General features: G+C 41.6%; 1 protein-coding gene across 1 annotated transcript in view; it reads left to right on the forward strand.

Annotated features, from left to right (window-relative positions):
• Positions 1 to 26,937, forward strand: part of avl9 (AVL9 homolog (S. cerevisiase)) — a 31,906-nt gene that overhangs the window by 1,234 nt on the left and 3,735 nt on the right. The window contains exons 2-14 of the mRNA XM_030079286.1: positions 2,874 to 2,994; positions 7,244 to 7,329; positions 8,887 to 8,958; positions 11,934 to 12,023; positions 12,110 to 12,176; positions 12,961 to 13,001; positions 13,620 to 13,658; positions 13,748 to 13,817; positions 14,630 to 15,123; positions 17,079 to 17,213; positions 17,749 to 17,968; positions 18,682 to 18,799; positions 19,768 to 19,821. Coding sequence (XP_029935146.1) covers positions 2,874 to 2,994; positions 7,244 to 7,329; positions 8,887 to 8,958; positions 11,934 to 12,023; positions 12,110 to 12,176; positions 12,961 to 13,001; positions 13,620 to 13,658; positions 13,748 to 13,817; positions 14,630 to 15,123; positions 17,079 to 17,213; positions 17,749 to 17,968; positions 18,682 to 18,799; positions 19,768 to 19,821 — 1,607 coding nt within the window. The remainder of the gene's footprint in view (positions 1 to 2,873; positions 2,995 to 7,243; positions 7,330 to 8,886; positions 8,959 to 11,933; positions 12,024 to 12,109; positions 12,177 to 12,960; positions 13,002 to 13,619; positions 13,659 to 13,747; positions 13,818 to 14,629; positions 15,124 to 17,078; positions 17,214 to 17,748; positions 17,969 to 18,681; positions 18,800 to 19,767; positions 19,822 to 26,937) is intronic.

A 26,937-nucleotide genomic window follows, 5' to 3' on the forward strand; every position in this document is an offset into this window, starting at 1 on the left:
AAACGATGAAATAACATTTATTTGAATCTAAGCAAACCAAAAACCTCACTTGTAGCAGGACAACGCACTGAAGCGCACGGCACAAGGGCCTTTGTTTCAGGTAATGGGCCGCCTTAGCTCTGGTGGTGCAGGTTATCGGATAGGGGTCAGTGACCTCCCGCTGGGTGTCACAAGATTGGGTTCCTGCCTCTTTCCTGGCACACTCTCTCTCTCTTTCTTTCTCTCTCTCTCTTTCTCTTTGTCTCTGTCTGTCGTTCTCTCTTTCGACCCCTTGTGTTTCTTCCTGCTCCCCATCTGTTTCTCTGGCAGGAGGCGTATTGAGGCTACATGGACACGTTAATAGCATCACTTTTCAGTGTCAGGAGCAGCGTGTCACCCCTGAGGGAGTGCATGCTCGGTGTGTGTGTGCGTGTGGGTGCATGTGCACGGGGGTTGTTGGTCCTCCACCTGATCAGCAGGTTTCAGGTTAATCTCATAGGAGGCTCGTTAGCGACTGATGTCTGAACGGATTGCCCCGTGTTCCTCCTCACGTTTTACTTGAAAGAAAAGGAATTCGCCTGTGTGCTTATTTTCTGTAATTTGTCTTCCAAAACACAGTCAGAGGAAGTGTTTGCTTAGCACAGGGCAGCCTACAGACTGTTGTGAAAATCAAATTCAGGCAGGCGGTTTTTATTTTCATAGTTTGGAGGTGAGATGTATTTAGACACCTTTGAGTATTTTCAGTTCCACATGCATTTGTATTTGCTCTTATTCCTGTGTTTTGTTGATGTGTGTTTTACTATTTTACGTCTCTGGTGCTGCACTGCACCTGATCTCTGACAGGCCTGGAGGGGGGAAAGCCAGTTTACCTCTGGACATGAATAAATTAATACATGATACATATATATTATGCACCTAAGGCCCTTTAAGACAATGCTGTGGCTTAAAGATCCACCAGATGGCATTTTTTATGTGTTTATTCATGCAAGAAAATATAAATCAAAAGAGAAACTGGTTTTGATTGGTTGATTGAGAATTGGCTGTTTGATGGAGGAACAGAAAACGTTCCAACCAAATGTTCAATAGGTGCTGCAAAGGAAGCCCTACAAGACAACAGCACTAAAAATTATCAACACTTCATTACATTTTTCAATACTTTAATTCAGCAGCATTTCAGTGTGAAACCTTTGTCAACACATGTGTGTGTGTGAGAGTTTTCATAATTTATAGCAAAGAACTGTTTATTGTAAGTAAGTAAAACTTCATTACACCCACGCTAAGTGTAGTAGGTGGGTATTTGTGTGTTGCAGTAATTATTTAAACAGTTTTTATCCAATTTTAATTAGTCTTGTCATGCTGGTTGGGAGGCATGTCAGGACCTTCACTGTCGTTTTTTTTTTTTTTTTTTCTTTCCAAATTTAGGGCTCATGGGGACGGAGATTTCTGTTTTATAAAGCAGTTTTCAAAAGCTCAGTTAGGCCTGCAAGAGCTTCACGGTGTTTCAGAAGAAGATGCCAACATCAGACTAAACACACAGGGACAAATAGAACAACGCATTTCAAGTTAAAAAAAAAACAAAAAAACAAAAAAAAAAAACACCCAGTTGAGCAAAAACATCAATAAAATCCTTAGAGTGGTTTTAAGATGTGATGTAAAACCTGCATGTGGGACAACATGGCGATCTCGCTCAGGGGACTTAAGACTTTTAAAGGGTCAGGAGTTCACTGATTTAAGATGGAGCCGTGTTGTGTAACGCCTTTTAAGTAAGGAGAAACACTGTAAAATCAGTCCTTAATTTGATCTGATGCTGTGGGACTGTGGAGAGATAAGAAAACCACTTAAATCCACAGAAAATACGCAAACATGAACAACATGGTAAAAAAAAAAAAAAAAAAAATCTTGCTGAAGTTTTGATAGACATTTGTGCTTGTTACATGATTAACAATTTTTGCGGAAATAATGATTTTTGCATCATAATTGGCCTGAAAAAACAGTAAAAATTATGTTTTTTTTTTATTGATGTGGTTTTCTTTTGTCTGAACAATATGATTTGTAGGCGAGAGCATCTCTGCAGCATCACAGTCCTTCATTTATATTGGTATTTTGTCACACATTTTATTTTTTATCAAAATATTGCAGGATATTGACTATTGCCCTCCTCCAAACTTAAAAAAAGAGAGGAGGCTTTATAAAAGCATCTTGTCTTGTCTAAAAGAAAAGAAAAAAAAATGGCGTGACAAACGAGGACACAAGAAGCTTCGGGCAACAGAAACCCAACGACGTAAATCATGGAGGACAAATGGCTCGGTGACTGAGAATGAAACTTTAAGGTTACGAAAAAAAACTAGAATTGCTAAACTTTCTGAAGAAACTTTAAATGTGCTTGTCCACGATGCTAACCGTGCAGCCGTGTGTGAAAACCACCATCCCTATGTCATTTGTAGGTTGTGTTTTATTTTTTTAGTTATTTTGCTAAATGGTTGCTGTTGTTTGGGGATTGCTAGGTGGTTGCTGTGGTCTTTTAAGTGGTTACTATGGTGTTTGTGGGTGGTTACTCTGATTTTCCTGATAGTTGCCAAGGCGTTGCTAGGCAGTTGCTGTGATGTTCCGGGTGGTTGCTAGGGCAATGGTAGGCGAGTGCTAGGGTGTTTCTGACAGTTGCTAAGGTGTTGCTCGGTGGTTGCTATGGTGCCCTAAATGGTTGCTAGGGTGTTGCTAGGCAGTTGAAATGGTACTCTGGGGGGTTGCTATGGTATTTTGAGTGTTTGCTAAGGGGTTATGAGGTTGTTTATTCCCAGATAGAGACAGTTTCTCGCTCTGCCTGTTCCACTCCACCAAATTAAAACAGGCCACGTTGGTTTTCTCCTTGTCCCTTTTCCTTCCCCCACCCGCAGGTCGAGTTCTCCTACCCGCCGCTCCTTCCAGACGAGGGCCATGACAGCAGCTCCCTGCCGGACGAGTGGAAGTACCTGCCTTTCCTGGCGCTTCCCGACGGGGCTCACAACTACCAGGAAGGTACGACAAGCCTGCACATGAAGTGTTTCTACACCAAATCCTGCATATTTTCATTTTCAGGGGTGAAGCAGTCATTACCTGGAGTCTATTACTAAATATTTCAAAACAAAAGACTTCAACTGTGAAGGTCGTAGCCATAGTATTTGAATGGGTAGAGGCGGCATGGACCTTTGTGTGCCTTTGGTTCACGGCAAGCATTTCCAGGTGGTTCACCTTGTCATGGCAACAGCTGTAGCCTTGACTGATGTCACCACATTGGCAGAAAAGTTTGCAGGAATAACTTTATTGAAACTTTCATCACGATCAAACCAGCCCCTGCCGTTGGGTGGATCTCTCTGACACCGTGTCGAAGCTCACGGCAACAACGAAGGAGAGGAAGTTAAAGTTGATGCACAAAATAAATTAAAATCATCAGCATGCTGCTTAAGTTGTTCAAAAATTATTTTTCTGTCAGCTGAGGAAGTTAATTGCGTGCTATTTTTAACCGTAATTTAGTACCATAATTTAGTTTGGTGTCATGTTATAAGAGCAGGTGTCATCTTGTTCAACGGACTAGTTCCTCATTTTTCAACCAAGTGCTTTCTACATTAATGCATCAAGGATTTTTTTCTTTGTGTTTGTGCATTATATTAAAAAAGGGAAATGAAGACAAGTTATTGTGTATCGATTGTGTATCATGAAGAAATGGCAGCCTCATTTCTTTGGGGATGTAGAATGGTGCCCTTGGCTGATTCTGCATTTTTAAAAATTTGGTTATAAGCAGAATTTTGCCTCAAATTAAAAAAAAAAAAAAAAAAAAAAATCATTCATTTATCACACTGCTTTTTGGTAGAGGTATGCTGTCAGGTTTTCTTTCCATTTGAAATTAATATCAATGTTTTTTTTCTTTTCCATCTGCATTACGAAACAGGATGTGTGAATTCCTCGACAACCCAAAATTAAAACTGTGTAAAGACGGGGGGTTTAAAAGCTGAAACTGTATCCAGGTTGCAAAGAGAGAGAGTGTGTGTGTAGTCAGAGTGACTGATACCGCGCTGGGGCCTGCATGTCAGTCCAGGAGGTCGTCTTGGCAAACTGCCCCATGTGCTGTTTTTACTGTCATGTGACGCTCCTGCGGTCCACGGCTGCTGCTCACACCGCCCCGCAAAACTCAAACAACAGGAACTGACACTTGTGTCTGTTGTAGCTCAGAGATCTGGACTAGTGATAACAACTCATCATCCAAAAATTAGATTTCCAGCTAAAACGATAGCCATAAACACTGCTCAGCTGTGTGCTATCCACTTTTTTCCCCCCCCCCAGCATTAAAGCTTTTGTCAGGACAGGAGATAAACTTGGGAGTCAATTTGCACTTGGACTTCACACACAGTTACTGCTGCAGCTTTCTAGGGCAGAGTTATTGTGTGTTATTGCACCAGTAAAGGAGACTGTACAAGTTAGTTTGCAGAATTTCTCAAATAGCAAGACTATGCATTATTTCCCCCCACAGAAAAAGACGCATCAGACTGTATTTCCTGGCTTACAAATCAGCATAAAAACTCCCTAAAAAGCTGTTGCTGGATCAATTACTATTTTTGTTTTTCCTCTGTGTAGAACAACTGTGGTTATAATTTTTAATGAGGTCGATGGTCTGTCTCTTGTTTGTGTTGATAGTTGTTTACCTCGCTGCTCAGCTGAGGGGCTCTGCGCTGTTTGTTGCAGTGTGTGTGCCTGCCACTGCAGCGTGTTTGCTGGCTTTAAAAAAAAAAAAAAAAAAAAAAAAAAAAAACAACAACAAAACAAACCTGATGTGACTGACTCCCTCTGCAGTGCAGCTCATGAAGACAGAAGCGCTCAGCGGGCAGCGGGAGTTCACACATTTATGGCTTCATTTATGGAGGACTGGACTGCTATTCAAAGTAAAGCTGTTTTATGTTAGATGTCAGGTAGATCATTTTGCGTAAAGTAAGACATCAGGGACACACAAACACCAAGTGAAATATGAATAGGACATAGATACAACAACAAAATGCTAGATGGTAGAGGTATATCCTCTTCATGCTACTAGGCAATTTGTGTAGCACCTTTAAAGTACAAGGCAATTCAAAGTCACTTTCTAGCAGATTGAAAATTCTTACTGGCAGGAAATAATTCCTTCTTTTTAAAGACGGAACGCTATTATTGGCAGATTTATTTTGTCAGATTAAGGATTTACAGTCAAGTCCATCTAAAACTGGCTGCTGTGTTGACTGTAAGTCGCTCTCGATAAGAGCATCAGCTACATCCGTATTCGTGCAGAGTCAAAGCAGGTGCATGCCGGACTGAGAGAAACACAGTTCACACTCTGACAGCTGCTCCTAAGGTGTTTAAATTTATGTAGGTGAAGTTTAAAGTTAAGATGTGAGGCGTTCATGCAGTTTGGGAAGCGGTTTTCAGTGTGTGGACACAGTGAGTGTTGCTCCGTTTGATGTGGGAGCGGGTCAGCTGACACGCTGCAGCTGTGGAGTCCGTCCAGACGCCTCAGTGCTGTCAGGGCCGGACCCCTGCCCGCCTGCCTGCAAGCCAGCCTGCAAGCCAGCCTGCCTAACAGCCTGCCAGCCTCTGCATAATCTCTTGACATCCGCAGTCCAACCTTGTTGCTGTGCCGCTGTCGCATTGGGAGATCTTAACCACATTAAAAACCACTTGCCCTGCAGCGCCGCCCCCACTCCCGCCTCTCCCTCTGACCTGGAGTGAATATCGATGGCTGTGGGTGGTTTGTGCTGCCTGTGTGCCTCTCGTCTCCTCCATCCACACCTTTTCCTCCCATATTTGTCACTCTTACTAAAGGGGCTTTAATTAATGCATGGCTATTATCGACCGGTCTGAATTGTTATACAGCACTGTGTCTTTGGCACGGCTTATGTTTTGACCTGTAGTTAGCGCTGAGGCAATTACTCAGTCAGTCGATTAGTCACGTCACAAATGAATCGGTTGTAAATCTGAAATCGATGAATCATTTTAGCCCTTTATCAAGTAAGAATGCCAATCATTTGCTGATTCCAGCTTGGCTCAGATCACTAAGATGCTAAGATTGTTTTCCTTTGCTCCATTCATTATGAAATTAAGATTAATACTTTTTTTTTTTTTTGTCAGACTAAAGAAGCAATTTGAAGGCATCACTTTGAGCTCTGCTGACTTCCCATGAACATTTAGAATTATTATTTTTTACTCTTTGTAAACAAAACTATTAAATCAATTAGTCAAAAAGTAACTGATAGATTAAATGACAGTTAAAATAATAGTTGCAGCTCTATTAAGTCATATTTTCACTGTAGGGGCGAGTAAGACAGGTAGTTAGAGCAGAAATCTGACAGAAACAGAGGCACTATGATATATCACTTTGTGTTATACTGAAATAATAACTGCATTTTCCAGTTTGATTTTTTGGGGTTAGTGATAGAGAGGGGTTTTTTTTTAGCTTTTTGTTGAAGAAATGTTTTATAACAGCGTTTGTTTGCCTGTTCCACCGTCCCACATTGTTCAGCTGTTTTAAATATGAAAGGGTGGGAGGACCAGGGGGTGTCTGTGCTCCAAAACAGAGGATGTACTGGAAAGTGAGTTTTCAAATCCATAAATATTAGCACCTGATGAAGTGATCTTTGACTTGTATTGATCAAATCAACCTCCTGCAAAAACAATACGGCTATTTTTTGCCGTTGGGCTGTAAACTTTTACTTATTGCCCCTTTTAAAATACAGCTAAATTAGCTTCATGAGGGTAACATCAGTATTGTTTGCAGGAGTTTAAAGGTGGGAAACAAACCTCGAAGTGAAGTGCTGGTAAATTTTGGCTGCAGCTGGTAAATTTGCCTGCTCTACTGGGCAGGTTGGCAGGTAACCAGCCACTGTGTGGAAGTGCTATTCAATTACAAAAAGAGCTTTTATGCGTCTTCCCTTGGCTTTTATTCCTTTTTCTATGTCCCTCTTACATAATCGCCCTATTATGCTGCTTCTTTTGACCGCTGTGCTCGTCATGTAATGTTGTCGGTCTGAGAAGTGGAAGTTTATTCTGCAGAGTCATCCTGGACAAGATCATCAGATAGATGACTCAAACAGAACGGATCTAATCTAATTGGCTGGTAAATTTTTGGAGCCCACCAGCCGCCGGGGGCCAGACTTTATGTCCCTGCCCTGCTGATGCTTCCCATTGGTTTATTAATCTGCCATGGGGATCACAAGGAGTGTGTGAAACCTCCCAAAATGACACGATTGATCTTCTTGTTTTGCAGACACAGTTTACTTTCACCTCCCTCCGCTGACTGGAGACATGAAGTGTGTCTACGGAGTGTCCTGTTACCGTCAAATAGAGGCTAAGGTCAGTCTCACAGTGCTTTTTTTTTTTGTGTGTGTGTGTGTGTCTCTCATCAACCTGCAAGGCCTTGATTTAAAGTCCAGCCTTTTTGAAACAGTCCCTTTCTCCCTTCTCTTTAGACCCATTTTAGTGTGTGTGGGTGGGGGGGGACTTCAGGGGGAAATAAAAGATCAACAGTAGATGCCAAATAGAAGTGGCAAACATCATCTGAAAGCTGGGAACCTGAAGATTAATTTGAGATGCAGCTCAGCACTCTGTGTCAAGTTATTATTGTTAATTTGTAATAAACACTGTATTTTGGTTATATTCAGAGTATATGAGGGGTCAAACATTAGGATACAAGCATGACAGCCATGCCCATGTTCAATTATGTGTCATAAGTTGTTGCAGCAATTTTTGGATCGATACCGTTTATTACACAGATTTGGTGCAAAGTTTAACCATTTTTGATGACTCCAGAATTAATAAAAATGATTAATAAAAATCCCTCCAAAATACCACATTAGGACACAAAGACTTTGATGAACACCATAGAAAAATACTTGATTTGATTAGGTGTCAAAAACATTAGATATTTGGAGGTTTCTATGAGAATTGCTTTTTTCAGCGACTGGATGGTGAGCAGAAACTCCCCCTTGTGGTCAGTCTACCAGGAAAACCAGACATCCTCTGAACGGCCTCACTCTCTGGTTTGCGGTTGCAAAGTTTCATGACACTGTGATTATCATAGAGGTCGCAATAGGTCATTTTATACAGTGACATCAAGTTAAAAAACAACCAAACAGTTGTATTACAATGAAAATGGGGATAATATCATCAGACATTAATTAAATGTGGCTCATTGAATCCACAAGAGTCTCAGCTTTCCAGTCAAAGCCAATTGATGCAGCTCCAAGACTGTTTAGGCCTCAGTCTGCACAAACACACCATTTTACAACAGGCTACAAGAACACATGTGGACTGCAGGCTTTGTGGCCCAAACTGCATGGGATTAGCATGAGGTGGGAATGTCTGCAAAGGGGAGAGCCGTGGCTGCCCAGAGAACCTATTTTCATTCACACATCTGGAGGTCAGAGGTCAAGGGACCCCTTTGAAAATAGCCATGCCAGTTTTTCCCTTGCCAAAATGTAGCCGAACTTGGAAGTGGTAGTTAGTCGCTTTTCCGACAACCTGACATCAATGGATTCCTTAGATTGCTTACTTTTATATGATCCCGGTGTCTTCACGCTAAAGCCTCTGAAAGACAGTATGATGGCCCAGTGTGCTGGCAGGCCATCGGGACGTTAACAGGTTAATCTGGACTGCAGACACAGTCCAGCATCCGCAGTCATGTCGGATGGCAGTAATGGGAGATTTCATTAGAACCGCACTGAGGAAATAAAAATGACAATGCCTCTTGTCTGCTGCTTTTATCTTTCATGACATCAGCAGGCGTGCAAAATGGAAGGTCACTTGCAGAGCGCTCAGTCAGGGGCGATTAGTCACACAGCGTCCTCACTCCTCTGTTTGTGTGTGTGTGTGTGTGTGTGCGTGTGTTTGTGTGTTTTTATCCCTCCCCAGGCTCTAAAGGTCCGACAAGCTGACGTCACCAGGGAGACGGTTCAGAAGAGCGTCTGCGTCCTCAGTCGAGTGGTGAGTCATTCAGCCTCGAGGTGGGTGGGGACCGGGGAGGAGCCGGGGGCGGCAAGTACATTTCTAATTTTACGGCTCTGATATCAACAAGTCATCTGGTTAGGCGGCGGAGGAGCCAGACCTCCTCAAAAAAAAGTCGTAAAGACAATAGAGTCAGCATGTTTGGGTCCAGAAGTACATTTCCTGTTCATTCTTTTGTCACATGCTGGATTTGATTATGAGCTGCAGTGTGACAATGGTGTGATCGTACACTGATCACAAGCCTTTTAACCTGGAAAACAAAAACATACGTTCCCGCAGAACCCATTATTCCTCATTCTGGTTCATCTTTGATCAGAGTTTTTTGAAAAGATGTTGAATTTTTGGTTTATCTCTGATTTCCTTATGAAACACTGCATTACCCACAAGTTTTAGTGAAGTTCCAGCCAACATCAGCTTGCAGAGTTTGTCAGAGATAGATTTACCATCAGAGATTAATGCTGCATTCATTTCAACTCTGGATTTATTAAAAACGAGCCTGGATTTGTGAAAAAATAAAATGAACTCTCATCCAACTGTCATTCATTTCAGAGTTGTTTTATTCTGATTTCTGAGATTCTGATCAAGCAATGACAGGACACAAAAAACGTTGGATGAAGAAATAACCTTTTGTTGTTTACAGAGAGAAATTAATCAATATGACGGTGCTTATTTAGCATCAAAGCAAACACTGCTGCATACACTCCTTGTATTTCTCCTGGTTCAAAATGCACAGTTTCTTCTTCTTATTCCGTTTTTCCCGAGTTGACACTGTGAACATCATGTTTGTCACGGGTCGGAAATTTACCAGTGGGAAATTCCGAGGTGCTGTGAATGCAGCGTTTGTCCTTTTTAGAGATGATTAACATGACCGAACATTGTTATCTTTTTAAAAACAAGGGAACAGGAGTAGATGTCACTCCCAAACTGGACTGGATGACTAGCTCAAAAAAAAAAAAAAAAAAAAAAAGTTGCCTGTCAGTCTTGTAGCCTTGCCTTTGTTGCTTTTTCATGTAGCTACTTTTAGCTCGTGATTCATCTTTTATATTCTCAGGTTGTTTCAAAGCTTTAAACTCTTTATATCTTTTGGTCTGAAATGTGCATGGAAGGACTGAATGGGAAATTTACTTCCTGAGGGGGGAAAAAACTGATGTGTAGGAAGCACAACCTTTTGTAGTTGACTCATTTATGTGTCTAAAAATCCATTAGCCACTCGATTTTCGACAGACAATGCGTCATTGAGTTCGTTGAGTATACATGATGTACTTTGATTCTTTCAGTAAGTAACCCTGAAGAAGGCTGAGCATCAAAACATTAGAGTTTAATAAAGGTGGATTTCTTCCATTGAGTCAACTTGCACTGCTGGATTATTATTCTCTGTGATTTGGGTAAAATCGGGACGCTCATGTTTCAGCTTGATGCACTGGATGTGCTGCACAGGGTCGAGGTGAAAGGTCACTCTACAGCAGATGACATCACCGAGGTTGTCCACAGTTGTTATTTAATGTCACAGGACTATGTGGGAGAGAAGCCACTTCCATTAGTAAGAGCCCACTGGGTCAGTGGTGAGCTCCCATAATTCATCTGTGACAGGAAGCAAACAGCTGACACAGCATCAGCAGGACGGACGTGGAACAAATGGGACTTTTTCTTGCTCCCACAGCCACAAAGGATAACAGATTCCAAAAAGGCTCCAGTCATTGTATTTATAAGTTTGGTTTTTGGAAAAGCACCTCTAAATGATGCAGGGATCTCAAGGGGTTTTTACTAACCACACAAAAGTCCCCATAAATGCTCGTACAGATGATTAAAAAGTATCCCAGAACACACATGCCAACGGATTAATAAGGAATTAAGCTTGTATGAGTTACAACTGTGAAGCACGCAAAATGCAAGAGTTAATTAATTGACCTTTATCAAAATGAAAAGAGCCAATCGACATGTGAATCTAGGATGATTGAGAGTTTATGTCATTATTTTGCAAACTGTTGATTTTCTGAACTCAGGCACTTAAATTGATGCACCTCTTCAGGTCAATGGATGAGGTGTGATGAGTTCATTATTTGGAATAAATTTGAACAGTTACAGAGGGAGTGTGCGCAGGTGTTTACTCATTTTTGTTCTTCAAGGTTGGTGGGTTTGCCACAGTACCCAAAACTGCTCAATCAATTCCCAAATGTACCCAAAAGTGACTGTTTGAGCACTTTGGGGTTTTTTTGGTGTGCTGTTGTTTAACTATGTGAGCATTTTGGGTACAATTTGGAGTTACTTTGGGGTTGAGTGAGGTAGGAAACATTTGGGTGATTAATAGGACCCTTCGCAGGGGTGACAGCATTTCTGGAAAGTCATAAAATATTAAGGACTTTTCCAGGTAGGACAAGTCAGGAAATTTAAGAAATTCAAGGGACAAGTTGTGGAATATCATTTTTCTAACCTCAAAAAAGAAAGAGAAAAAAAAAAAGAAAAGAAAATCAATGACTCGTTACTGACCAAATGTGGTCTTTATTTTTTTTTTTATGATGGTCATGTTGTGTTCACTTCCCCCACTGAATAAAACACAATAATGAAATATATCAAGACCGCTGGATCTGAAGTGTTTACAGCTTTTGTTATTGAAAAAAAAACATGAAAAAAAAACTCAAGTTACAGTTACATATGTCCTGGAAGTGCAATATTTTATACACTGAAAGTCATGGAAAAGTCAGGGAATTTTCTGCTCTCTGTTGTGGGATGGCTGCTTTTCCACAGCAAAGTGAAGTGACTGAAAACAGATGGAAAAAAATAAAACATGAGATGGAAAAAAAGAAAATCACCCTTTTGGAGTATGACTAATTTTTCGCCGTTTATGGGAAGCACGCCGTTAGTCTGCGGTCAGCGTTTATGGGACATATTGTGAACGACACAAACAAACACACACACACACACACTCGTAACCAGTTTTTTGTTTTCGTTTTCAGCCTCTGTACGGTCTGCTTCAAGCAAAATTACAGCTCATCACACACGCCTACTTTGAGGAGAAAGACTTCTCTCAGATTTCCATTTTAAAGGTGAGAACCTCGTCCGGTAGAAACTCTTGAACAAACGTCCTGCCTTCTCATCTCACTCTGTGTTTCTTCCTCTGCTGTTTCCGCAGGAGCTGTATGAACACATGAATGGCTCTCTGAGGTGTTCGACTCTGGAGGGCTCACAGGTTTACCTCGGTAAACAACAGCTTTCCTGCCCTTCGGCTGCAACGCTGCTAAACACATCAAAAATACTCTCGCACCTCACAGCTGACAACAAACCCTGAACATGTTGCTATAATTAAAGCCACGTCACACAGTGATTCTCAGGCTTTTTTTTTGTTTGTTTGTTTGTTTGTTTTTGGCTCACATCCAACAAAAGCAAAGCGATACCTGCTTGAAGCTCTGTGTTACAAAAAACAAACAAACAAAAAAAAAAAACTGGTGAACTTTGACGCCAATTACTGATTTTAGTTTGGATTTTCAGGGTATTTTACTCACTTAATTATTAGTCAAAGAGTAGAAGCTGCAAGTATGTTTGTGCAGTTTAACAGACACACACACACACACACACACACACCAACGGATAACTAATTGTAAACACCAGCCACTTCTCAAATGCTGTTAATTATTTGCCTGAAACTCACATCTGCCCCCGCGGCTGCTTTGACAAGTATGAAACCTTTTGTATTACACGTCCTATTCAACTTTTTAAAAAAATAAGAAGTAGGCTGGTAAAGTCTTGAAAATAGTGGCGATTTTTACATTTTACCAGCTGCCGTGCACACTTAACCAAATCACAATAATTTCTGACATTTTTCTGTTGCACATTTTGCAGAGTTACAGGCAGTCTAACAGCCCTAACCTGAACCTTTTAGATTCATGTGTGACGGTGCAACGTGTTGCTGTGCAGTTAGTGTTGTGCAGATTGTTAAGACTGTTTTCCATATTGCTTACATTCTCTTAATTTTTCTCCCCCCAGGGCTGTCAGCAAGAGACTTAATACTGCACTTTAGACACAAGGTAGAACATTTTACTGTTTGCAAAATAATGCTGAGCTTTAGAATAACTGTTCTGATGTAATTTGTACACTGCAAAAAGTCAAAATCTTACCAAGAGTATTTGTCTTATTTCAAGTCAAAATGTCTTATTTCTAGTCAAAATATCTCATTACACTTAAAATAAGACATGATCAGCTCAGAAATTACTAGTCTTTAGACAATTTTCACTTGTTTGTTTGACGTTTGTTCCAAATTCTTGAAACAAGAAACAAGTTTTGTTCCATTGGCAAAATTTGTTTCTTGTTTCAAGCTAATTTTCACTTGTTTCAAGTAAATTTTCACTTGAAACAAGTGAAAATTGTGTAAAGACAAGTAATTTCTGAGGTGATCATGTCTTATTTTAAGTGTAATGAGATATTTTGACTAGAAATAAGACATTTTTACTTGAAATAAGACAAATAATCTTGGTAAGATTTTGACTTTTTGCAGTGTTGTTATAGATGAATTGTCGCCGGAGTGGTAGTACAGCAGGAAAAGTTGTTCTAGAAATTAATCACGAGTGCTGAATTGACTTTGTGAGGAAATCTGTGGGATTGATGCTATAAGTGACAATATTTCTGCCACCTTTCCCCTTCTGTAGGTCCTCATCCTCTTCAAACTCATTCTGCTGGAGAAGAGGGTACGAATTCAAACTCAAAATACGCCTCATCTCCTCTCTGTGGAAAATGACTCTAAATGACTCTGTGTCCTTTGTGCTTACCTTCCCAGATCCTGTTTTACGTATCTCCTGTCAACAGGCTAGTTGGAGCTCTGATGACAGTTTTATCGCTATTTCCAGGTCAGGAAACAACAAGATTTCTTTTGGTGTCCTCACTGAATAAAACTTCTTTTTTTTTTTTGCACCATTTGCAAGAATGGTGTCAAGGTTTATTTGCATGTGCAGACGAAGCGGAGCGATGATACAATCTTTGCATAGCGACATAACAGCCCCAAGGGGATAATAGAAAACATCTCACCATGCAAGAGACTAAATCAATATTAGTGTTCCCGTGCAGGTCTGGAAAGTCTTGAAGTGTACGCGAAAAAAACAATTTGGTAGTTTCCTTATTTTGATGAGTGAGAAAGCGTGACACAGTACGGTTAACTCTGCCAAGATAAACACTGAGTACATATTTTTTCTGTGGCTCTAGGCCTCTGTCACCTCACATATTCTGGCATTTGTTTCTGTAAAGAATAATCATGATTTATAAGAACGATGTGGCAGAGTTTGTAGGCGCTGGGAAATGTCTGTCAGTGTAAAAAAAAAAAAAAAATGCTGCACACCATCCAATATCTGCAACTCAAATGAAAAGAAATTAAAGTCTGGAAAAAAGAGTTTAAATCGAACCTTTACCCAAACTGAAACAAACTGATACCATTTTCCCCTCTGTACGTCCTGTGGTTCGGTTCCTGTGGGTAGCATTTCATGTTAGCTTAGCGTAAGGACTTGAAGTCTATGGGAGTCATTAGCCTGGCTCCATCAAAGTGAAAAATTAACCTTACAGCAACTCAGAAAAGTTAAAGTCGGAAAGTATTAGGAGAAATGAAAATACTTCAAATGAAATTAATAAAACAGTAGCCCTGAAATTCAGACTGATTGTCCTTTTCCAGGCTTGATCGAACACGGCCTGGTGGACTCCTCCCACTACAGGCCAAAGAGCAGCGTGTCAGAGGACCTGAGTCTGGTGGAGAGCGTCCCAGGAGCCGAGGAGTTCGTCTCCGTTTCCGTCACTGACATCGCTGACGCCTCCCTGGAGGTGGAGGAGAGGGAGGAGACGTCCCGGGACAAGGCGGAAGCTCCGTCCTCCTCGACCAGCACAGAGGGGGACAACCATCACCTGAAACCCCCGTCACGCACCTCGCCGGAGTCCTCCGAGAGCGAATGGGAGACGCTGGATCCCAGCATATTAGAGGAGGGCGGAGTCAAGGAAGCGGCCGAGGGGAAGGAGGCGGGGTCAGAGCACCCGGAAACCTTTGACCCCCAGCCGGGGATCCCCATCACGGTGCAGCCGCAGTCGGCCGCGGGCCAGGGGGTAGTCACCCAGGGCCTGGTGTCCGGTCTGGACGAGGATCAGTACGGGCTTCCCCTCGCCATTTTCACCAAGGTAAAGCTCCTCAGGTGGTGAAACTACAGCTGCATGCAAAGTTTACACCCAAAGTGCAGTTTTTACATCCATGAAAGTGGTGTTTCTGCATGCAACCTGATGGTATTTGATGTGTACTTGGAGCTGAAAGGCGTCTCCGCTGAGGTGTCGCATACCTGCACAAGTCTGTGCGAGGTCGTCCGCTCTGATTGGTTGATCATAAGCAGTTACGTGTGGACAGAAATTCACTGGAACTCTAAGTAAGCCTCGACACAGGTGCTGCCGTGACGTTTGCACTTGTGTTTTACGTTACGTTTATGTTGTGTTTGACTCAGTTGAAAAAGTGCGTTCACAGACATGATTCGAATGGTTTATCTGAACCCTGGCATGTTGAAGCCCCCCTCTTCAGTGATTTCATGGCCTGAGTCCTTTTCAAAACTCTTCCTGAAATAGAACTAACCCTAACCCTAACCCTTACCTGGTAAAATGGGAGTAACAGTGACATGTGAGGTTCTTGGTGATGTGTGGAAGAATTGGGCACCACTTTCTTTTTCAGGAAGAGTTTGAAGATGACGGGGGTCACGAGAATCAGGGGTGCCGTTTTTGGAGGAGGGCGTTTAAATGTTTGAGTTCACTTAATCTGAGGCTGGGGGAAACGATTCACTGTTCAAACGTGTGTGACACCAGAGAACTGCAACGGGAAAATACGAGAACTGTGATGTGAGAATATGTTTCAGACCAACTTCAGGAAACAAGTGCTAAGTGCAAAGGTTTTATGGGTGTAAGAACTGTGAGTCTGGACAGATATGACTCGTATGAAGCTGTTGGGGTGTTCTTCACTGGTTTGATCAATAATCACTTGGAAGTTCATTATAAATATTTCATCCGTGTTTGTAAGAGAAGCATTTCCAGAGGCAGTAAGAACGGAGCATCGCACAAAACAATGACACACTCGTTTTATTTTAAGTAACTAATTTTTGCTTATAACGTTCAATACAAACCATTAAAGGAAAGAGCCATGATGTGGGCTGTTTCCTCTTTTTTTTTTCTTCTTTTTTTACTCCACCAGCCAACAATATTTAAAGTGTACACACAGTGAAGATACAGCCAGTATGCAGTAACTACATTATGACGTCAAAACTGAAAGGAGGACAAAGGCAAGAAAAAAACAAACACTAGGATAAAAAAAACAAAAAACTGGGATACTACTGTATATACATATATGGTGTAAGAGCATGAATGGAGTGTAGGTGCAGAAGGTAGATTACTCAGTGTAATGAGATTATATTACAATATGTATTAATAATGTAATGATTACATTAAAGGGGAGATGGCAGTGATCAGTTAAATAGTAAATAAATAAATTAACAAGTGGGAAAATGGTGGGAAAAGAATAATTTACAATAGAAGCAATAAAAAGCAATGATGGTTTTACTTACTTCAGTGCATTATTAGTGTGTTTACATACAGTAGATCAGTTTGGGACTGTGTGTTGGCACTAAATATTGAATAACTCCAATTGAGACATCTCAGCTGTGTACTATTATTCTTATTGTCATAACCAAACTATGCTGTGCTTGGAGAGACAGTTAGTTGCTACTATAGTTACTTAGTCGAAGTTGCATCCCAGTGTGTGCAAAACAAAACCAGAGAGAGGAAAAACAGTCAAACATTTATTAAGAAAGTTATCAAATTCCCCTCATGTCCTGTCCTTAATTTAGCAGACCGTGCTCACATCCAAAACATCCCAACCCGCTCTCCCACTTATCAAATAGCTGCTTGTCAGAGTGTTTGGATGTGCAGCAGGATGTTAGTGTTTCTTCACCGCTCACACGAGCACCAAGACAAACAGCTCCAGTGCAAACAGCGTCTGCTTCATCCTCGCCGTCTCTCGGGGGCGTGTCTCCGCTCTCACGGCTGCAGATCAGCACCTGATGGGGAAGTCGCGTGCAGTGACCTTTGTCCTTGTTGCCCAGGGTTACCTGTGTCTGCCCTACATGGCCCTGCAGCAGCATCACCTCCTCTCCGACGTGACGGTGCGCGGCTTCGTTGCCGGGGCGACCAACATCCTCTTCCGCCAGCAGAGGCACCTGAGTGACGCCGTTATTGAGGTGAGTCATGTGTTATATGTTATATGTTGTCTTATATTCAAATATCAGGCCTTATAAGTCATTAAATAGTCTTAAATTTGCATTAGTGAGATCTTAATTTCTACATAAAACATTTAACCTGATGTCATTTATCCATGTTTTTCTATGTATGTCTCCTGGTAAATGAACCCACCTCACTTTGTACTTACCAGCAGACAGAAAGAGTAGAAAATCCTTAATATTTTCCTATAAAGGTCTGTGGAAAACAGTATTGGATAGATTTATTACTACACCACCTACTTAACAATACTTAACATATAACATTTCATTTCATCCAAATACAACCATATTCCTGCCTAAAAGTTTCCTCTGCACTCGATCACAAACACAGGATTTAGCTTTACACCTTTACACTGAAACGCTGATTTGCATGAGGAAAATATTATTTGCTCAATATAAATCTTGGTTGTGGAAGTTCTGGAAACTCCCTCTCTGTTGACTTTGTGCATGCATGTGTGTGTGTGTGTGTATGTGTGTGTGTGTGTTTGTCCTGCAGGTGGACGAGGCCCGTATCCAGATCCAGGACCCTGAGCTGCGGAAGATGCTGAGCCTGACGACGGCAGACCTGCGTTTCGCCGACTATCTGGTCAAACACGTGACGGAGAACCGCGAGGACGTTTTCCTGGACGGGACGGGCTGGGAGGGCGGCGACGAGTGGATCAGGGCCCAGTTCACCCTCTACCTCCAAACCTTACTGTCCTCCTCCATACAGCAAGGTGGGAATACTCCCAGTCAGCCCGTCACTTCGCTCATTTCTTCATTATTTCATTCATTTACTCATTAACTAATTTATTCATTTTGTTTATTTACTCCAAGGGAGATGAATGTCCTTAACAAGTCTGAAAAAGTCTTGAATTTTCTAAATATGAGGCCTTAAAAATGACCATGGTCTTATTTTTTTCCACCAGAACCAATGAACCAACTTTTAATCCACAATAGACAAATATAATATATGCTTTCCTTTCCTTTAACAGTTAATGTTCTGCTCTTCTTTTTTTTCTTTCTGCCTTTTTTTTAATTTCAGATTTGTCCTGATCTGTGTTTTTTTTTTTTTTTTTTTTTTTTTTAATTGGTGTCAAATTGACTTCCAGAAAGCTTTAAAAAAAGGCTCAAAAAGTCTTGAATGGCGCTTCTTAAAAACCTGCAGATACACACTCGCTCACACACTCCATTCACTGGTTTTGGGATTAGCCGCCGCTATCGCCGTACCAGTTGTGTTTTCTGCTGTAAGGAGCTCGTCCTGTTCAGCGGCTGTGTGCTAATTACGATCGGAGCCATAATCACCGCGTCACGTATAAACACAGCTATCATCACACATAATTGGCTTTGTGCAGTAAAATGACAGTAAATCCAGTTATGCCGTTAATCGTTTTTCACTGACTTGCTGCTTTTTTTTTTTTTTTTGCTTCCTGTCTTTGTTTCCGTGCAGATAATGAGAGGCTGCTGGCTGATTATGGCGTGCCTTTCATCGCGGCGTGGAAGATCACCCACAACTACCGGGTGTGGTACAGCAACAAGCACCCAGCCATGGCCGACATCACTCCGGGGTGGGTGGCACACGACGAGGCCCGCGTGTTTTTTGGTCCAAGTGGCCAGATAGATTTTTATAAAACAACAGGAACTTGAAATGATGGTTGGTTACGTGCTAAATTGGCTCATTCAGTTGATAAACTCACCAACTACAGACAAAAAAAAAAAAAAAAAAAAAAATTTCCTACCCAGATATAGGCCTTGGAAAAAAATTCTCAAATCCTTTCCTTAAGTAAAAGTAGCAGTACTTATAAATAATGCAGTAAAAGTCATGCAAACAAAATTTTGCTCAAGTGGAAGTATAACAGTATTATTGATAAAATGTCATTGTGAAGTTATTAATGCATTATTACATTCCTGTTAGAAGTATTTTTTAATGTTGTAGCTCAAACAGCTCCATATCCTCTAAATGCAGCACATTTGATGTTTTGCATGGAAAAGCTTCTGCAAAGTAACTCCAGCCGTCAGATAAATGCAGAGCAGGAAAAAGTATAAAATCTCACTAAATGAAAATACTCAGGTAAAGGATCAGTACCTTAAAACTGGACTGGGATAAATGCATAAATAAAAAAATATGTGTAATTTAAAATTAAAATATATAGTTTACTGGAAGCTGTAGCACAGACCCTCAAAAATAGAGAATAAATTCAATCTTTTTTTTTTTAGATGAATACACGAAAACTCTTGAAAAACATGAAAAAAAACTTCTATTCCCCACTGCTATCTCCCATCATGTGATGTATTTGTTATGGTTCAGAATAGCAGGCATGTTGCCAAATTTAGTGTGTTTTACAAAAAGCTTTACCTTGAACCTACAGTCATGACTAAACTCAAACTTACTTTAACAAACGCTAGCCAGAATCTTTGCAAGTCCAGTCGAGGAGTTAACGTGGGGTCTCTCTAAAGGAAAATGTGAAGTCGACCTATGTGTTATTCAATATTTATGAGCGATCTCCTCTGCCTTCTCCGCTCTTGTCTGTTCCAGCCACCCGTTCCAGGGACAGTATAGTGTTGCTGACGTGAAGTTAAGGCTCTCACAGTGAGTATTCTGTCATCGCTCCGCTGAAGTTGCATCCGTGCGTCTGTCTCCTGTGTGTTGATGCTCAGTTTTTGCTCAGAGCATCAGGCTGCAGCTCTGTGGATACTCTGCCCTTCAAAACATGCACACTGCTGCCCTCTAGTGGCGACATCTTGAGGGTGTAATGACAATATTAAAGTAGTGTCAGTATTCCTCTTTGATACCTTGATAAAGGTTGCTAAATCAAACATACAGTGGTCTTTTTGACATTTAGAATCAGAATCAGAAATACTTTATTGAGCCGCCGAGGGGAAATTAGGTCAGTTGCATTTGCTCAAATTCTCAAAACGAGAATATTTATATCAGCACAAATGAAATGAAAAGAAATTTTAAAAAGAGTTAAGAAATAGAAAAATATGTGCATTAGAAAAAAAAAAACAAAAAAAAAAAACGTGCACTATGTAGACATATCACTTTAATCGTAAATGGTGCATCAGTTTAATGTGTAAATTAAAAATGTAAAGTATTAAAGCATTTGGGGGGGAGGGGGAATCAATCAATCAATAAAATGACGTCATTCAATTTTCCAAAAGCCAACGCCACGCACCGCTGTCATTTTTACATGACCTCTTCTTTCTTTTTAGACAACTTGAGATGAAGTTTGCAAACACACACACACACACACACACCTGTGAATAGTGCACCAATAGTGCAGTATTCACAGCGGTCTACATTTAACTTTGTGACATGTATGAGGATAGATTTAGACAGCCATTGGTCTTGATGGCGGACAGAGGGGTTGCGGTGGTGATGTGTGTGTGTGTGTGTGTGTGTGCGCGGTGGAGGGGGGAGTCTCATTTTGGCAGAACCCATTAATTATGAGCGAGTTTCATTCTCAAAAACAGACCTAGCGACTCCTTCAGCAGCAGCTTGGGTTTCATTCCAGGAAGTGTCGATGAAATGTGAGCTCGTCCACAGCTCGAACTCTGCGTCTAGTGTTACATGTCAGATAAAGATAAAGCCCCCCGCCCCACACACACACACACACACACACACACACCTCCCCAATACCATCCCCCACCAGCCTTGTGTGTCTTCATCCTAACTTAGCTTTACGGTGGGAGCGTGGACAGATCGGCTTGGCTGTGATACACGGAGCTGTCGCTTCAGCCGCCGGTGTTCGGTGACACTGTCGCCGCGAACTTTGTCGTAATGCTTCGGCGAAACAAACAGGCACAGACCGACCGACCGACCGACCGACCGACCGGGCCTCGTTGGAAAACCCCGCAGAGGCTGGAGAAGACGCTTAACTTAGGTTTTTGTTTAGTTTTGAAACACAGAGGTGAATAGATTGAAAACACTTTGATAAAATGCAGCGATGAAGACATGAGCACAAAGATAAGCTCAGAATCCCTCTAATTCTACACAGTGCACTGTAGATTTTTTATATAGATAGATAGACAGATCTTTATTGTCGTTGCACAATCATATACGGTATAATAATGCAACGAAATTAGGGCTCAGTACTTTCGGTGCAGGGCAGAATATGCAGCTCATTCATACAAATTGAATTTTAGGGCTGCAGTTGTTTTCATCCTTGATTCATTTATCATCTATTTATTACCCAATTAACTATTTAGGCCATAGTGGGTAAAAAAAAAATAAAGCTAAAGTCTGATGGTGGTGATCAGGGCCCAAAGTGATGTCTCTATAAATGTCTTTCGTAATCTGACCAGCGGCCAAAAAAACCCAAAGTATTCATTTTATAAAAACATGAACAGAGAAAAGGAAGACAATCTTAGCATCTTAGTGAAGCTTCAGTCCGAAAATGTTTGGCTTTCTTACTTGATAACTGACTAAAATAGTTAACTGGATGTAAAAAATAAAAAAACAAACAAACATCATTTTCTAATGAACTAATCTATAAATCTCTGAATTGTTTTAGCACTAGTGGCCTTCACTAAAATACAAGGTGATCAGGAAAATGATGCAAGTGTCAGAGAGAGCGAAAGGGTTGAAAATGCAACAAAACCCATTTGATGTAAGGAAATTGCACAATAATGTGAAATAATGCTCGGGCTGATATAATTACACTATTCAGCAGTTATTATATCATCAGTTGCTGCAGAGTACAATCAAATTATTTCCTCCGGACTGATATTTGTGACTGATAGCGGCGACCACGACGTGCAGCAGAGTAACGCAGAGGAGGATTTTGGCCGGCTGTGTGTCGAACGCACGAGAGCAAGGCGTGCTCTCCCCACTTGTGAGAATATTTTAAGTGCGGTGTCGTGACTGGGTCAGGCCCTGCTTCCTGCGTGCTGTGTCCGTGCAGCAGGAGAGGGGTGGGGGGGGGCTGGAGGGGCACGGCTGGCTCCGCGCTCCGCTGACTGCACTATAAAACTCTGTATATAGCCTGTATGATGGCGGAGGGGGCGGCAGGCAGGCAGGCAGGAAGCTTGGCACGCCGCCATCCGAGCTTCTAAGGAATAAATGCGTCTCATTTCCTGCCTCAGCTTTGTGTCAGAGCAGGGGTTCCTCGCTGTGCTAAAACAGTAGGGTATTCAGCCTTGCCCAGGGAAGAGTGTGTAAGTGTGTGTGTGTGTGTGTGTGTGTTTTCCAGAGTTTCTGTGCGTGCGATTTGTGAATGTGTGAGCCCCCGAGTGAGAGGGCATAACAGTGAATAAACAGCTCAGCCTCCACCGTCAGGATGAGACGAGGCGGAAGCTCCGAGTTTCCATCCCCTCTCTGGCCGATTCTGAAAACTCCTTCACCAGGATGAGAAAGTATTAACCGGGGCAATTACCAGATTTAACAAAAAAAAAAAAAAAACACTATCTCAAGTCCTTGTGGAGAGCGTTTGCTCTGAGTGAACTCTTTGCACTTTGACATGAGTCTTGATCTTGACCTTGTGTCGTCAGTTTAGACACACGGTGTTCATGTTTCTCGTGTTTTATCCTCATCATGAATCTTGGAGCTTCCCATTTGTTCTGCTTTTTAGCCAAGTCACCACTTGATGCGTCCTCGTTTGACAAGGACAGCTCCGGCATTTTTATCTGGCCTTCACCTTCTGTGTTTATTAGTTTAGTTTAGTTTAAACTAATTAAACTTAAGAATTATACTTGGTTTTATTACATATATTACATTTAATTGCAAACACAAATATTGTGATATCTGTGACTGAATAACGCGCCTGATATTGTGATGATGTAGCAGGGATAAGTCCTGGCTCTTTCATGAAAAAATGTACATACGCAAGACTTTGATAATCATTAATTAACTTGTATTTAACCAGCTAAGTCCCATTGAGATTAAAAATCTCTCTTTCAAGAGAGACCTGGCCAAGACGGTCAGCAGCAAAAACACACAGTTACAGAGACACGACAGAAAGAGTTAAAATCACAAGAGAAAATCACTACAATAAACACAATACAATGACATGACAGTACAATACAATCAAGTCAAAAGAGGAATAAAACAGAGCTTTCTGGAAGACTAATATAAACACAGAGGTGCTAAAAACAACGACATTCAATCAACCTCAATTCATGATCTCATTATTGATATGATGATCAGGCATCACTTCAGTGTAATGCAGTCTTAAAAAACAAGATTTACTGAAAATGACGATATCCACAAATCCAGACGATATCTAGTTTCAGTGATATGTAAAGTCAGATGGCCTCCTATTGTGAAATACTCTCCACCCTGCTGCTACGATGTTTCTGCTGTTTACACTGTTTATTCTGTAGTTGACACTTAAAATGTTTATTTTGTTTTATCTATTTATTCTTTCTTGCACTCCTAATTATTTAGCTCTTGTTTTTTACGCACTAGTTATATAGATTATATTTTATTTATTTAAACTGCCCCACAATTCCATCCCTGTTGTAATCCGGAAGCCAAACAACGACATTTCGTTGCCAAAATCCCACTGCTGTGTTTTTTTTTGGGCAATGACAATAAAGAAAGTCTAAGTCTAAGCCATAAGTCTCCTGAAGCAGAGGCATTGCCTTGCTTGTGGAAAACTCTCCCTGCATCAGTAAACACCTTTTCATCTGTGGAAAGTGTCTCAGATCACAGGAACCCCTCTGAGGAACCGGGAACTCTCAGCCCTGTTTCCACGGGAGGAACCAGTCTTGTCTTTTTGCCCCTGGAAAGTGCTAATAGTGCTAATTAAGATCTTTGTGTGACCAACATTGTTTGCCTCTCACTACCTTGAATACACCCAACATTTTTAAATACCCTTTTTTTCTGACTTACCCAGACGGAGACCAGACACTGGACACCATTTTCACCTCTGTATGTGCAGTGGTTCAGCTCGTGTCGGTAGCATTTCGTGTTAGCTTAGCATACAGACTTGAAGTCAATAGGAGTCGTTAGCCTGGCCCTATCAAGGTGAGAAAATAAACCTTACAGCAGGTCCAAAGCTTTCTTATTTTCACAGTATCGTGAATTTGATAAACACATCTTAGAATTAAAAAAAAAAAAAAAAAAAAGAGTGGTTTCAGGAGAAGTTAGATGGTGGAACTTTAATTGCTGAACATATTTATCCGTCTATCACATTGATCCGTGCTCCGCTGATGGTAGAGGAAGAAATTACTTTCATTATTTTTTTTTTCCCAAATTCCAAGACGTGTATTTCAAATCCACATGACCCGCAGTGTAAAAAAAAAAAAAGACGGCTTCAGAGTTGCTGTAAGGTTTATTTTTTTTCCCACTTTGATCCAGCCAGGCTAACAGCTCCCATAGACTTCAAGTGTTTATGCTAAGCTAACACCAAATGTTACCCGGAGGAACTGAACCCCTGGACGTACAGAGGTGAACATGGCATTGAACAGCTTGTCTCAGTCTGGGTACGGCGGAAAAATTGCGGGGGTTTTTTTGTTTTTTTTTAACTAAAATGTTGGAGTGTTCCTTTAAAGGTTGTTTTCGAGCGCTCAATTTGCGGACGGGGACGGCTGGACGGGGTTAATATGAGGGAGGACATTGGGTTTATTGCATTTTGGCTGTCAGGATGGTGGTTAAGAAAGTAAACGCAGAATCTGAACGCCCCCGCCTCCTCCTCCTCCTCCTTTTCCTCCTCCTCCTCATCTCTCAGCTTGTTGCTCTCACCTCGCATGAGGATGAATACTCTTTGTCCCATTGCTGCTGCCCCCCCCCCCCCCCCTTTCACCACCACCCCTCCCGCCATCCCCTCTCTATTTATACTCCCTGGAAAAAAAAAAAAAAGAAAAAAAGAAAAAAAAGTAGGCCCTACGCTTGACTTCCTCGTGAATGTGCTGTGTTGCATGTGTATTATGCGAGGGCCGGGGACTAACAGAGCCGACCCTATTCATCTTTTCCTTGGTCTCGTCAGCGGTCGACAAAGAGCAGCCAGTGGCAGAGATGTTTTCAGAAAACAAAGCCACGTGATGGGATGCTTGGCCCTGCGGGGAAGGGATGTGGTGGTGCGGGCCGTCAGGGGATCTTTTTTTTTTTTTTTTTTTTTTTTTTTTTATTGTCAGTGTACTCCACTACACTAGATAAGGAGCTGTTTATTTGGGTCAGCCAGCTCGATGGATCGTCAGTGTGTGTGTGTGCGAGCCTTGTGCACCTCTTCTTTAGCTGGTAGCGGCGTTAAGCAGATGCTCAGGAGAGGCTCTGCGTGTCGCTGCCAGATTATGGAAGCCTGTTTGAAACATCCTGTGACCTTCACTGACCTCTATCAGTGACCAGGGGGGTTGGATGGGGCTGAGTTTTTTTTTGTTTGTTTGTTTTTTGCATGTCAGGCCAGAAATTGAGTTTTAAAGGCGAGACATTTCAGCACCTGGTGAAGAAGCCTGGTTGTTGAGTGGCATTGATCGACGCTCTCATTGACCGCCTGCAGATATGTGGTGATCTTTCAAAAACATAGTCTGCACACTGACGTTCATCTTGCGGCCATATATTTTTAACGAAAAAATCTGATCAGCGTTTCGATCCCGTGTAGATCCTAATCAGGATTAAGCAAGAAGAAGTAGACTCTTATGTAGCCGCTGTGGGGAAAAAAAAAAAAAAAAAAACTGTCGAGGGCCCCGTGCATCGCTGTGTTCGTGTTTGCAGAACAGACTAGTGATGCAGAGTTTTAAAAAAAAATCCATTTTTAAATTGAGTATTTTAGCAGACATGAATCCATTTTTATTATTACATAGCTCAAGGTCAAGATCAACTTGATGGAGCCTACATGGTGACATGCATCATTCCTGACCTTACACTATATAATGATAAACATGGACCAAGGCCTACTTATAAGACTCAGTTGAGTGTATTTTTTTTTTTATCTGCCTTGCACATAAAATCAGAATAAACTGTGTGTACACATGCACAGTACACACATAAATACATGTACACATAAGAACCATAATCAGTGCAATGCCAAGAGAGATTAAATCAATAAAATTTTCAAAAAATACAGTCCACAGCAATTTTAAGAAGAAGTTAACAGTCATCAGAAAAAAAAAAAAGTAATTTATGAGGGAACCAACAACTGAATGTTGAAATGTGAAGGGAGGAAGACAGTGTGAGGCCATGTTTGTGCTGTCGGGCAGTAAAAATGTCATTTATCAAACTTTTGTATCAACTGTGAGCGCTACAAACATGCGAGGTTTGCAGCGCTGCGTCACATCACTTCCACCGCAAAATATGGACAAAGGGGAGAGCGATATTTGGTGAACCGGCGTCTGTTTTGGCGGATGCGGTCGGTGTCCCTGAAGTGCCGGCGCGGTGAGATCCCCGTGTGAGTCAGAGCCGCCACACCGGCCCCCGCCGCATGACGTCCGGCCCCCGGCGTGCAGCTCACGCTCCGCCGGGCTCCTCCTGCAGGGGCCGGAGTCACGACGACGCTGCAGCCAGAACAGACAGGACTGTGGTGCCCACTGCATGAGTCCTGCTGACCACAACACACACTCACACACACACACACACACGTTAGTCAGGGTTCCCACGCGTCGAGGAGTCTCTGACAAAAAGTTTATTCCAGGCAGGGAAGGTCCTGGGAATTTCTTAAATTCTTGGGATTCATGGAATATCATGGATTTTTTTTTTTGCCTGAATTAAAACAACAAAAAAGCAGCTTATTGTTAATGTAAAATTTATTTCCTATTGAGATATATTCAC

This window comes from Myripristis murdjan, chromosome 20 (assembly GCF_902150065.1).
Source record: "Myripristis murdjan chromosome 20, fMyrMur1.1, whole genome shotgun sequence".
In the NCBI taxonomy this organism is placed as follows: domain Eukaryota; kingdom Metazoa; phylum Chordata; class Actinopteri; order Holocentriformes; family Holocentridae; genus Myripristis; species Myripristis murdjan.